Source organism: Thalassophryne amazonica, chromosome 9, assembly GCF_902500255.1.
Source record: "Thalassophryne amazonica chromosome 9, fThaAma1.1, whole genome shotgun sequence".
Lineage (NCBI taxonomy): Eukaryota > Metazoa > Chordata > Actinopteri > Batrachoidiformes > Batrachoididae > Thalassophryne > Thalassophryne amazonica.
The window spans coordinates 78,381,130-78,393,898 of record NC_047111.1 but is presented as its reverse complement, the minus strand read 5'-3'; the positions used below and the strand labels follow the sequence as shown (position 1 = coordinate 78,393,898).

At 46.8% G+C, this 12,769-nt stretch overlaps 1 protein-coding gene across 2 annotated transcripts in view; it reads left to right on the top strand.

The window, feature by feature from the left end:
• Nucleotides 1–12,769, top strand: part of LOC117517457 (palmitoyltransferase ZDHHC15B-like) — a 46,398-nt gene that overhangs the window by 27,867 nt on the left and 5,762 nt on the right. For both annotated transcript variants that reach the window (XM_034178478.1, XM_034178477.1), the window contains exons 6-9: nucleotides 9,920–9,952; nucleotides 10,317–10,437; nucleotides 12,300–12,441; nucleotides 12,583–12,709. In XM_034178478.1, the coding sequence (XP_034034369.1) occupies nucleotides 9,920–9,952; nucleotides 10,317–10,437; nucleotides 12,300–12,441; nucleotides 12,583–12,709 (423 nt within the window). The remainder of the gene's footprint in view (nucleotides 1–9,919; nucleotides 9,953–10,316; nucleotides 10,438–12,299; nucleotides 12,442–12,582; nucleotides 12,710–12,769) is intronic.

Sequence of the window (12,769 nt, the reverse complement as noted above, 5' to 3'; positions counted from 1 at the left end):
AAGGGATTAAATAAACAGAGATGGCCAACACATATACAGGGCTGGAAATTTGAATCTGCCTGGTCATACCCACAGCCGGCTATTTTGGGGGTAATTTTCAGTTCAGCTTTTAAAAAAAAATTGTACCAGTTTGTTCCCCATGTCATGAGGATTCAGAATATATAGTTTTTAGGGCTACATATTATAGTTTGGGAGTTTATCCCAGACACACAGACAGAAAGACGTACGTAGCCCTTTATGTATATATAGATGTACTGAAAAGAACCAGATCTATGTAAACTTCTTTTATTTGAAAGACTGTCTGTCGAAAGCATCACACAAAATCTATGGACAAATGTCTTTTGATATTTTGTGTGATAATAGATGTTATACAGCCACTGAGTGGATCCTTGTCATTTGATTGGTGGGTTGTATGTCACGTAATATGGATTATTCATACCATTTACTGATGTGTTTCATTTACTGTACAATAGTTCTTTTTTGCGTGCAATTTTGCCGCTATATGAAATGTGCTATTGCACGCCGCCAACCACCGCTCATACTAACGGGGGCGGCATTTAGCTAAACCTGGCAATGTTTGTTTTGCTGTCGGACAACGATTTGAAGGTGCTAATTGACGCTGCTAATTCTTCTAACACAAAAAACGCCTGAAAAAATCCACTACGCTGTAAGCCATCTGGAGGCATGAAGAGCTGTTAGGATGAAAAGCTGTGCTAATTTCTGACATGTTTTTTGTTGGGAAAGTTTAGTGACACGGACCCACAACAGGGGGCGTAAATGAACGGACAATGGAGGAAGTCAAATATGAACACTTTACTGTTGTGAATAGCACAACTCAACACAGCAGATTACAGAATAGGTGCAAAAATCAATTAACAAAGGTGTCGTGTGGGCAGGCTCGAGGATAGAAGACGTCTGTCCTGAGAAGAACCGGAACCACACGATTTCCTCCGCCACCGAACCTGGAAAATACTGGAGCCGCCAAGTTCTGAGTCCCCAGGTGGCCACCGTCTCCGCATGTCGGATCTGGTACTGCTGGCGAGGAACAGAAACAATCAGATGTGGGTGTGTGAACACCCAGTAACACTTATGGTGGATATTCCACCTCCACCTCTAACACAGGAAGAGACTGAGGGCTACTTAGTTGGACGTGCGTCACTCGTCACGTCTCCCCACACTTAGCGTCCCGTTGTCAGTAGGCTCCTCAGGAACTCCTGCAACAACTCAGAGAATTACGAATTCTTTAGAACAACAACGGCTGAGAATATTACCTCCGTAGGTAGATGATATCTCGGCAACGAGGTGGAGATGACGTCCGGTCTTTATGGAGTGAGATGATGTAGAGTAGATGGGTGACAGCTGTCAAGAGATAATGAGTGACAGCTGTCCGTGGCGGCAGCGCCCTCTCGTGCCTGAAGCCCGCACTTCAGGCAGGGCGCCCTCTGGTGGTGGGCCAGCAGTACCTCCTCTTCTGGCGGCCCACACAACAATTTTTCCCTGAACGGAGGAACTACATGAAGTCTTTTTTTTTTGGAAGTACACGAAGTTAGTGCATGGCATCACGGACTAAGTGTTTTTCCAAGTTGACCGAGAACAATTTTGGACTCCATTTTAAAGTTCATTTCATGTTGGACTGTTGACATCAAAACACCAGTGGAACACCAAAATGTAAGTCCCTTTTCTGTTGTTTATAAATTAATAAAATATCAAATGACAAGGATCTACTTTAGCCGTTATATAAAACAAATAATGAATGTTTTTACATTCTTTCAATGGAAAGAATATTTAATTCGGTGAAAGCTGGAACAAACCATTCAACTTGGCTTTTGCCTCGTTGAATAGAATATTCCGTCTTTGACCTCATGAAATATTTGTAACATTGAACTCATAAACATTCATTGTTTGTATATTGAATGATGAAATTCTCAGCAGCAGTTCAGTTTTATCATTAATTTCTGAAAAGTCATTGCTTTATTGCTAAAGGTACAGTTGCTCAACAGAGTGCCACTGCAGTCATGTGTCCAGGATGTTCTCAGCATCATATTCCCTCCCATAAATTTGAACCAGGGTCCAGTCACATCTTATGACCTCCAATGGCCAGAATAATACCTTACAATTTACCTTTTTGAGACAATGGACCACTAGATCCCATGGGTTGCCACAACTCACTAGTTGTTTTTTCCCCTCTTTACATTCAAAATTTGCTTCTGTTGTGTTCTATTTCTTTTCAAAAGTTCCAAAAGTAATCAAAAACATTATATCATGCACATTTTTGTATTGTTTAAAAAAGAGAAACCATTACTATCTTAAGGGCCTCTTCACACATACAGTGCTGTGAAAAACTGTTTGCCCCCTTGACCCTACATGTTAGATTTTTATTAGGACATCAAAAAACAGAACAAAATTTCAGGCCTTGTATATTAGAATTCCTAAAATCATGCTTTTTAAACTCACAGTGAAAGGTAATCACTACATCATGAATTAAAAGAAACAAAAATATAAAAGCCAAAATGATGGTGTGAATAAGTAAGTGCCCCCTTTAGTATAGCACATGTAAACCATCACTTTTATATACAGTTTTCTTTGGTCAAGTCAGAGGATGGATACGTGAACATTCCCAAGACACTGACTACGTCTTGGACATTCTTTACATGAATTATGAAGAAATACAAACAGTAAAGCAATCTATGGTAAATCTGTGTGGAGTAGATAGTTCTCAAAAAAAAAAAAAAAAAAAAAAAAATATATATATATATATATATATATATATACTCAACAAAAATATAAACGCAACACTTTTGGTTTTGCTCCCATTTTGTATGAGATGAACTCAAAGATCTAAAACTTTTTCCACATATACACAATATCACCATTTCCCTCAATTATTGTTCACAAACCAGTCTAAATCTGTGATAGTGAGCACTTCTCCTTTGCTGAGATAATCCATCCCACCTCACAGGTGTGCCATATCAAGATGCTGATTAGACACCATGATTAGTGCACAGGTGTGCCTTAGACTGCCCACAATAAAAGGCCACTCTGAAAGCTGCAGTTTTGTTTTATTGGGGGGGGATACCAGTCAGTATCTGGTGTGACCACCATTTGCCTCATGCAGTGCAACACATCTCCTTCGCATAGAGTTGATCCTGTTGTCAATTGTGGCCTGTGGAATGTTGGTCCACTCCTCTTCAATGGCTGTGCGAAGTTGCTGGATATTGGCAGGAACTGGTACACGCTGTCGTATACGCCGGGCCAGAGCATCCCAAACATGCTCAATGGGTGACATGTCCGGTGAGTATGCCAGTGTTGTGTGGGCCGCTGAAGAGGAGGTACTGCTGGCCCACCACCACCAGAGGGCACCCTGCCTGGAGTGCGGGCTCCAGGCACCAGAGGGCGCTGCCGCCTCACAGGAGTAGCCGGGGTGACAGCTGACACTCATCACCTATGACAGCTGTCACCACTCATCTGATCAGCATCGGTATATCAGCAAGACGTCATCTCCACCTCTTTGCCGAGATATCGCTTTACCAGGAAGGTAACGTTCTCAGCTGGCTGTGAGATTTTTTCGACAGTAACCTTTTGTGACTTTGTGTATTGTATAGCAGACTCTTTTTCCAACAAGAGGTGGAGTTGGTTTTCCTGCCGTGTGGATTGCTGGGTGCATACGCACCCACATTTAATTGTTTTTTGTTCCTCGCCAGCAGTACCAGGTCCGACACGCGGAGGCAGTGGCCACCTGGGAGTTCGGGACTTGGCGGCTCCAGTATTCCCGGGGTCTGGTGGCGGAGGAAATCGTGTGGTTCCGGTTCTGCTTTGGACAGACGTCTTCTATCTTCGAGCCTGCCCATGCAGTCGACTTCCGCATCGCGGCTGCGAGGTCCGGCTGGAATAGCACTGCCCTCCGCGCCGCCTTTGTAAACGGACTGTCATTGGTTCTAAAGGAGCACCTGGTGGCTAAGGACGAACCGCGGGATTTAGATGGGCTTATTGATCTCGTAATACGATTAGACAATCGGTTAGAAGAACGCCGTCGGGAATGAGACGAAGGGCGTGGCCGGGCACGCGCCGTCCCTCTCCCTTCCGGTTCCGACCGCGTTCCGCCCTCCCCACGCTCCACGGCCCCTGCGCTCCGTGTGGTTACAGCTCCCCCTGCTGACGAAGCTATGGACACGAGCAGGGCCACATTTAGGGCACCAGATAGACAGAGGAGGCTGGCCCGCGGAGCGTGTTTTGTTTGTGGCTCGATAGAGCATCAGGTAAGAGACTGCCCCGAGCGGTTAAACACCAAACGCCCGCCCCTAGAAACTGAGCTAGGGGTGGGCCGAGACATTCACGTGGGACACACCCACATTGCCACACGACTCCCAGTTACAATCCTTTACGAGGATTTAACCCTGAAGGCCCCAGCACTGGTGGACACGGGCTCTGAAGGGAATCTGTTAGACAGCAGATGGGCCAGGGAGATAGGGCTCCCTCTGGTGGTGCTTACCTCGCCTGTGCAGGTGCGGGCACTAGATGGCTCCCTACTCCCTCCAATCACACATAAGACACCACCAGTAACTCTGGTGGTGTCAGGAAATCACCGGGAGGAGATCGAGTTTTTTGTGACTCCTGCTACCTCCCGTGTGATTTTAGGGTTCCCCTGGATGTTAAAACACAATCCCCGGATCGATTGGCCGTCTGGGATAGTGGTTCAGTGGAGCGAGACCTGCCATCGGGTATGTTTAGGTTCCTCGGTTCCTCCCGGTTCCCAGGCTAAGGAGGAGGTCAGAGTCCCGCCCAATCTAGGGACGGTGCCGGTGGAGTACCACGACCTTGTAGATGTGTTCAGTAAGGATCTGGCGCTCACCCTTCCTCCCCACCGTCCGTACGATTGTGCCATTGATTTGGTTCCAGGCGGTGAGTTCCCGTCCAGCAGGCTGTACAACCTCTCACTACCTGAGCGCGAATCAATGGAGACCTACATCCGGGACTCTTCAGCCGCCGGGTTGATCCGGAATTCCACCTCCCCGATGGGTGCAGGTTTCTTTTTTGTGGGTAAAAAAGACGGCGGACTTCGTCCATGCATTGATTATAGGGGACTGAACGAAATCACGGTTCGTAATCGATACCCGTTGCCCCTGTTGGATTCAGTGTTTACGCCCCTGCATGGAGCCCAAATATTCACTAAGCTAGATCTTAGAAATGCGTATCACCTGGTTCGGATCCGGAAGGGAGACGAGTGGAAGACGGCATTTAACACCCCTTTAGGTCACTTTGAGTACCTGGTCATGCCGTTCGGCCTCACTAACGCCCCCGCGACGTTCCAAGCTTTGGTTAACGATGTCTCGCGGGATTTCCTGCACCGATTCGTCTTCGTATATCTAGACGATATACTCATCTTTTCTCCGGACCCTGAAACTCATGTCCGGCATGTACGTCAGGTCCTGCAGCGGTTGTTGGAGAACCGGCTGTTTGTGAAGGGCGAGAAGTGTGAGTTCCACCGCACATCTTTGTCCTTCCTGGGGTTTATCATCTCCCCCAACTCCGTCGCTCCTGATCCGGCCAAGGTTGCGGCGGTGAGAGACTGGCCCCAACCCACTAGCCATAGGAAGCTGCAACCGTTCCTTGGCTTTGCAAATTTCTACAGGAGGTTCATTAAGGGCTACAGTCAGGTAGTTAGCCCCCTGACAGCCCTGACCTCACCAAAAGTCCCCTTCACCTGGTCGGATCGTTGCGATGCCGCGTTCAAGGAGTTGAAACGGCGCTTCTCGTCTGCACCCGTTCTGGTGCAGCCCGATCCTAGTCGCCAGTTAGTGGTTGAAGTGGACGCCTCGGACTCAGGGATAGGAGCTGTGCTTTCCCAGAGCGGGAAGACCGATAAGGTCCTTCACCCGTGTGCCTATTTTTCCCGCAGGTTGACCCCGGCCGAACGGAACTATGACGTCGGCAATCGAGAACTCCTTGCGGTGAAAGAGGCTCTTGAAGAGTGGAGACATCTGTTGGAGGGAACGTCCGTGCCATTCACGGTTTTCACTGACCACCGGAACCTGGAGTATATCAGGACCGCCAAGCGGCTGAACCCCAGGCAAGCCCGCTGGTCACTGTTCTTCGGCCGTTTTGACTTCCGGATCACCTACCGTCCCGGGACCAAAAACCAGAGATCGGATGCCTTGTCCCGGGTACATGAAGATGAAGTCAAAACGGAGTTGTCGGATCCACCGGAACCCATCATCCCGGAGTCCACTATCGTGGTCACCCTTACCTGGGACGTAGAGAGAACCGTCCGGGAGGCCCTGGCACGAAGCCCGGACCCCGGAACTGGGCCGAAGAACAGACTCTACGTCCCACCAGAAGCTAGGGCTGCAGTTCTGGACTTCTGTCACGGCTCTAAGCTCTCCTGTCATCCAGGGGTGCGAAGAACCGTGGCAGTTGTCCGGCAGCGCTTCTGGTGGGCGTCCCTAGAGGCCGACGTCCGGGATTATATCCAGGCCTGCACCACCTGCGCCAGGGGCAAGGCTGACCATCGCAGGGCTTCGGGACTGCTCCAGCCGCTGCCCGTGCCCCATCGCCCCTGGTCCCACATCGGCCTGGATTTTGTCACGGGCCTCCCGCCGTCCCAGGGCAACACCACCATCCTCACGATAGTGGACCGATTCTCCAAGGCGGCCCACTTCGTGGCCCTCCCGAAGCTCCCGACGGCCCAGGAGACAGCGGACCTCCTGGTCCACCACGTCGTCCGGTTGCATGGGATCCCAACAGACATCGTCTCCGATCGCGGTCCCCAGTTCTCCTCGCACGTCTGGAGGAGCTTCTGCCGGGAACTGGGGGCCACGGTGAGTCTCTCATCCGGGTATCATCCCCAGACCAACGGGCAAGCAGAACGGGCCAATCGGGAGATGGAGCAGGCCCTGCGTTGCGTGACAGCTGCGCACCCGGCGGCCTGGAGTACCCATCTGGCCTGGATCGAGTATGCCCATAACAGCCAGGTGTCGTCAGCCACCGGCCTCTCCCCTTTCGAGGTATGTCTGGGGTACCAACCTCCTCTGTTTCCGGTGGTTGAGGGAGAGGTCGGTGTGCCCTCGGTCCAGGCCCACCTACGGAAGTGCCGTCGGGTGTGGCGTGCCGCCCGTTCTGCCTTGCTGAGGGCCCGGATGAGGACGAAGGCCCATGCAGACCATCGGCGGACCCCGGCCCCTACGTACCGGCCAGGGCAGGCAGTGTGGTTGTCTACTAAGGACATTCCCCTTCAAGTGGACTCCCCTAAGCTGCAGGACCGGTATATCGGTCCGTTTAAAATCATCAAGGTACTCAGTCCAGCCGCAGTGAGGCTTCAGCTTCCGGCCTCACTGCGGATCCATCCCGTTTTCCACGTGTCCCGGATCAAGCCCCATCACACCTCACCCCTCTGTACTCCGGGTACGACACCACCTCCTGCCCGGATCATCGATGGCGAGCCGGCTTGGACTGTGCGCCGGCTCTTAGATGTCCGTAGGATGGGCCGGGGCTTCCAGTATTTGGTGGACTGGGAGGGGTATGGACCTGAAGAATGCTCCTGGGTGAAGAGAAGCTTCATCCTGGACCCGGCCCTCCTGGCCGATTTCTACCGCCGCCACCCGGACAAGCCTTGTCGGGCACCAGGAGGTGCCCGTTGAGGGGGGGGGTCCTGTTGTGTGGGCCGCTGAAGAGGAGGTACTGCTGGCCCACCACCACCAGAGGGCACCCTGCCTGGAGTGCAGGCTCCAGGCACCAGAGGGCGCTGCCGCCTCACAGGAGTAGCCGAGGTGACAGCTGACACTCATCACCTATGACAGCTGTCACCACTCATCTGATCAGCATCGGTATATCAGCAAGACGTCATCTCCACCTCTTTGCCGAGATATCGCTTTACCAGGAAGGTAACGTTCTCAGCTGGCTGTGAGATTTTTTCGACAGTAACCTTTTGTGACTTTGTGTATTGTATAGCAGACTCTTTTTCCAACAAGAGGTGGAGTTGGTTTTCCTGCCGTGTGGATTGCTGGGTGCATACGCGCCCACATTTAATTGTTTTTTGTTCCTCGCCAGCAGTACCAGGTCCGACACGCGGAGGCAGTGGCCACCTGGGAGTTCGGGACTTGGCGGCTCCAGTATTCCCGGGGTCTGGTGGCGGAGGAAATCGTGTGGTTCCGGTTCTGCTTTGGACAGACGTCTTCTATCTTCGAGCCTGCCCACACGACACCTTTTGTGATTTGACTTTTTGTCTATTGTTGTGATCTGTTGTGTTTGTTGTGCCCTTTCACAACAGTAAAGTGTTGTTATTTGACTTCCTCCATTGTCCGTTCATTTGCGCCCCCTGTTGTGGGTCCGTGTACCTACACTTTCCCACCAGCCGGCCATGCAAGAACTGGGACATTTTCAGCTTCCAAGAATTGTGTACAGATCCTTGCAACATGGGGCCGTGCATTATCCTGCTGCAACATGAGCTGATGTTCTTAGATGTATGGCACAACAATGGGCCTCAGGATCTCGTCACGGTATCTCTGTGCATTCAAAATGCCATCAATAAAATGCACCTGTGTTCTTCGTCCATAACAGACGCCTGCCCATACCATAACCCCACCGCCACCATGGGCCACTCGATCCACAACATTGACATCAGAAAACCGCTCACCCACACGATGCCACACACGCTGTCTGCCATCTGCCCTGGACAGTGTGAACCGGGATTCATCCGTGAAGAGAACACCTCTCCAACGTGCCAAACGCCAGCGAATGTGAGCATTTGCTCACTCAAGTCGGTTACGATGACGAACTGGAGTCAGGTCGAGACCCCGATGAGGACGACGAGCATGCAGATGAGCTTCCCTGAGACGGTTTCTGACAGTTTGTGCAGAAATTCTTTGGTTATGCAAACCGATTGTTTCAGCAGCTGTCCGAGTGGCTGGTCTCAGACGATCTTGGAGGTGAACATGCTGGATGTGGAGGTCCTGGACTGGTGTGGTTACACATGGTCTGCAGTTGTGAGGCTGGTTGGATGTACTGCCAAATTCTCTGAAACGCCTTTGGAGATGGCTTATGGTAGAGAAATGAACATTCAATACACGAGCAACAGCTCTGGTTGACATTCCTGCTGTCAGCATGCCAATTGCACGCTCCCTCAAATCTTGCGACATCTGTGGCATTGTGCTGTGTGATAAAACTGCACCTTTCAGAGTGGCCTTTTATTGTGGGCAGTCTAAGGCACACCTGTGCACAAATCATGGTGTCTAATCAGCATCTTGATATGGCACACCTGTGAGGTGGGATGGATTATCTCAGCAAAGAAGTGCTTACTATCACAGATTTGGACTGGTTTGTGAACAATATTTGAGCAAAATGGTGATATTGTGTATGTGGAAAAAGGTTTAGATCTTTGAGTTCATCTCATACAAAATGGGAGCAAAACCAAAAATGTTGCGATTATATTTTTGTTGAGTATATATATATGTATCTATGTATGTATGTATGTGTATATATGTGTGTGTATATATATATATATATATATATATGTGTGTGTGTGTGTATGTATGTATACACACACACAAATATGAATACAAAAAAAATGTATGAATGAAATACATGATTACAAAAATACAGCAGATTGACATGTCCAGCAGGAACAGCTCCACAATAAAAAAAACTTGATAATTAGAAAAGCAGACTACATGGTGGAAAAGCACTTCATGATGGACAATGAATCATAAAAAATAAAGATAGAAAATAGAAATTTCTACTTCTATTTCTATTTTCCATTTATAGATTGTGACATTTCCTGAAAGGGGAGACTGTGTTAAACACACACATACTATAAGTCAAATTAAGATAGTAGTTTAATTTGAAACGTGAGCTAAATGTCTACACTGTGAATGTTTTCAAAACCGCAATATATTTATATATATTTTTTTTACTTTCATTTTCTAAGGTGTGTGTTGAAAATGGACCATCACTGTCCCTGGTAGGGTATTTTCCAACCTGCTATTTAATATCTACAGTCGTGTTCAAAATAATAGCAGTGCATTTAAAAAAAAAGTGACTCAAGCTCAACATCCATGTAATAGCTTTTATTCCATACATGCAGATTCTTTGGGCACATGATTCTATTCCAAATCAAAACATGAAGAAAAATGTTGTAACAAATTTGCTAAATTTTTGTCTCCTATTATTTTGAACACAACTGTACACTTGTTTGTGGAGCATGAGAGCTGATACAGTGTTTTTATTGCTTTGAGTCTACCATCAGTGCTACTTACCTGAAATATCAACTGATAACTTGGTTATATAATGTGGTTTATTAAAAAATTGTGTGTGCTGTCTTTCAGGGTGAATAATTGTGTTGGATTCTCAAACTACAAGTTCTTTATCTTGTTCCTGGCCTACGCTGCACTCTACTGTGCAGTAATCTGTGCCACAGTTGTCCAATATTTCATCAAAATCTGGACTGTAAGTACAGAAATTTCCTGTGTGGAGCAATTTGTCTAAAGCAGGGTTTTTCAAAGTGTGGGAGAGTGAGCCCCCCCCCCCCCCGCCTCCTCAGAGAATAAATGAATAGCTGCGCACATACACACAATTTCAATATCTTCGTATATTCTTTTTATTCTTTTACATATCTTAAACCCATTTTAATAGTATCTTTGGGTTTTTAAGGAACTGTATGCATTAACACATTTTACAGCCTTTGTAAACATTTTAATGTTTTTAAAGAACTTTCTATTCTATTTTTATCTTTTGTCATATTTTAAACATTATTTTTTTTAAAAACATGTAAACATCTCTGTGTGTTTTTAAACGTTTTTGGGATAACTAACACATTTTAACATAAATAATAGCGGATGGGTATTGATAAGATTTTATCGATGTCATTATCGATTTCGCTTTTCGTCTCGATTCCTTATCGATTCCCTTATCAATACCTCCTGTGTACTTTCTGTGTACTAAAAGTAGGCTTGACAGGTTTTCTACGTCAATAACATTTTATTGAGTCTTAAAGTAAATAAATATGAAATTAGTCACTGGATCCTTGATCTCTGGACATAAATGGAAATAAACAAAATCTGTAGTTTTTTTCTCAAAAGCATTTCCTTTCAGAAATTAATGGCATGAATGTCACTCCATACCTCTGAGCTGAGCTCAGCTGGTTGAGCTGCAAGTCAACATCAATGTAATTCATAAAGAACGCAGGACGTCTCATTTTGGGAGGAAAAAAAAACATTTTAGTCTGTTGTCTGTGTTACAACATTTGGAAAGAGGTGTCATTTGATTTAAATGGTGATTCACTTTGACATTATTAATTCCAACTGGACTCTGTCTCGGCAGAGAGCGGTGCAGTGTTTGGAGTGGAATGGAGGACGATTCTCATTTCTTGCCTGCAACAAGACAAGAGTCCCAGTTAGTGACTTTAATCCGCACAAAAGTGACTCACGATTGATATTTTTAAATGGCTTTGGGTTAAGAAGCGGACTTGTCGCGTCTGAAAAGCAGCGAATCAATGAACCAACGAAGCAGCGGATCGGAGCACTGCTTCGTTGTTTCAAGAATCGAGCAGAGCCGTTACAGACCTGCTACAGGGTGTGTAATCAACGTAAAGAAATGATCATTTTCCTTATAAAACACCCTCAAAAAAATACGGCCGCTCTGAAGGACCGATAAGGGACTTGTTAAGCAAAAAGGGCTATTGATGTCGGTGGTTCGAATCATTTCTTAATTATTCTCGAAAAGAACTGGTTCATGAGACCCAACCCCCCCCCCCCCCCCCCCCCCCCCCCCCCCCCCACACACACACACACACACAGTCTTGAAGAACTCTGGTGCTCCCCAGGGGGGCGCACCTCACAGTTTGAAAACCACTGGTCTAAAGTGTTTGACAAAAAGAAGCAAAGGCGTAGTTGGAAATAAATTTGTCAACATTAAATCTAGCTGAGTTGTAGCAAGACAGAGTAGTTGCAAGAAATGAAATGCTTTAAGGTGGTTTTCCATTACCCTCCAAATTGTGCAATTTGAAGTAATGAATTGAAAATATGCTTAATGGAAAAATGTGGATTTTGAAAAATCTCTCTTTACCCTAGCATGAGGTGGTATTTCAGGCAATTCCAGCAAGCCTTATTTTGAAAAGGTAGAATATAAACACAGATAATATTCAGAGATTGTTGTATTCTCAGTGACTTGACTTGTCAGGTTCTGAATGTGAGATCTTGTACTTGGGAAAGAAAATACATTATATATGAAAATGAAAATAAAATGAAAATTGTGTGACTTCTGCTGGAGTCAGTTGTTGTGAGAGCTAAACCTATGACATTTTCTTGCAGAGTGACAAGAAACAGCAGCCAGACATGCACACGAAATTCAACATCCTTTTTCTGTTTTTCGTGGCGGCCTTGTTCTTCATAAGCGTCTTGTGCCTTCTCAGCTACCACCTATGGCTTGTGGGAAAGAATAGAACCACTATAGGTAGGTAACGCTTTCATTTTGCTAACATTTCTTCGCTAGCACTCAACATGATCCACTTTGGTTCTTCGAAAATCACCAGTGATTCAGTGAGATTGTAGCTAATATTTGTTGTTTTTGTTTGTTTTTCTTGTCTCTTTGCAGAGGCTTTAAGGGCTCCTATCTTTATTAATGGTCCAGACAAGAACGGGTTTTCTCTGGGCTTCAGACGGAATGTAGCCGAGGTGTTTGGGGACGAAGTGAAGTACTGGATGTTTCCTGTTTTCTCAAGGTGAATCTGCTTTGAAAGACTATGACTAACATTTGCAGTTACGAAGATGAAAAAAATGAA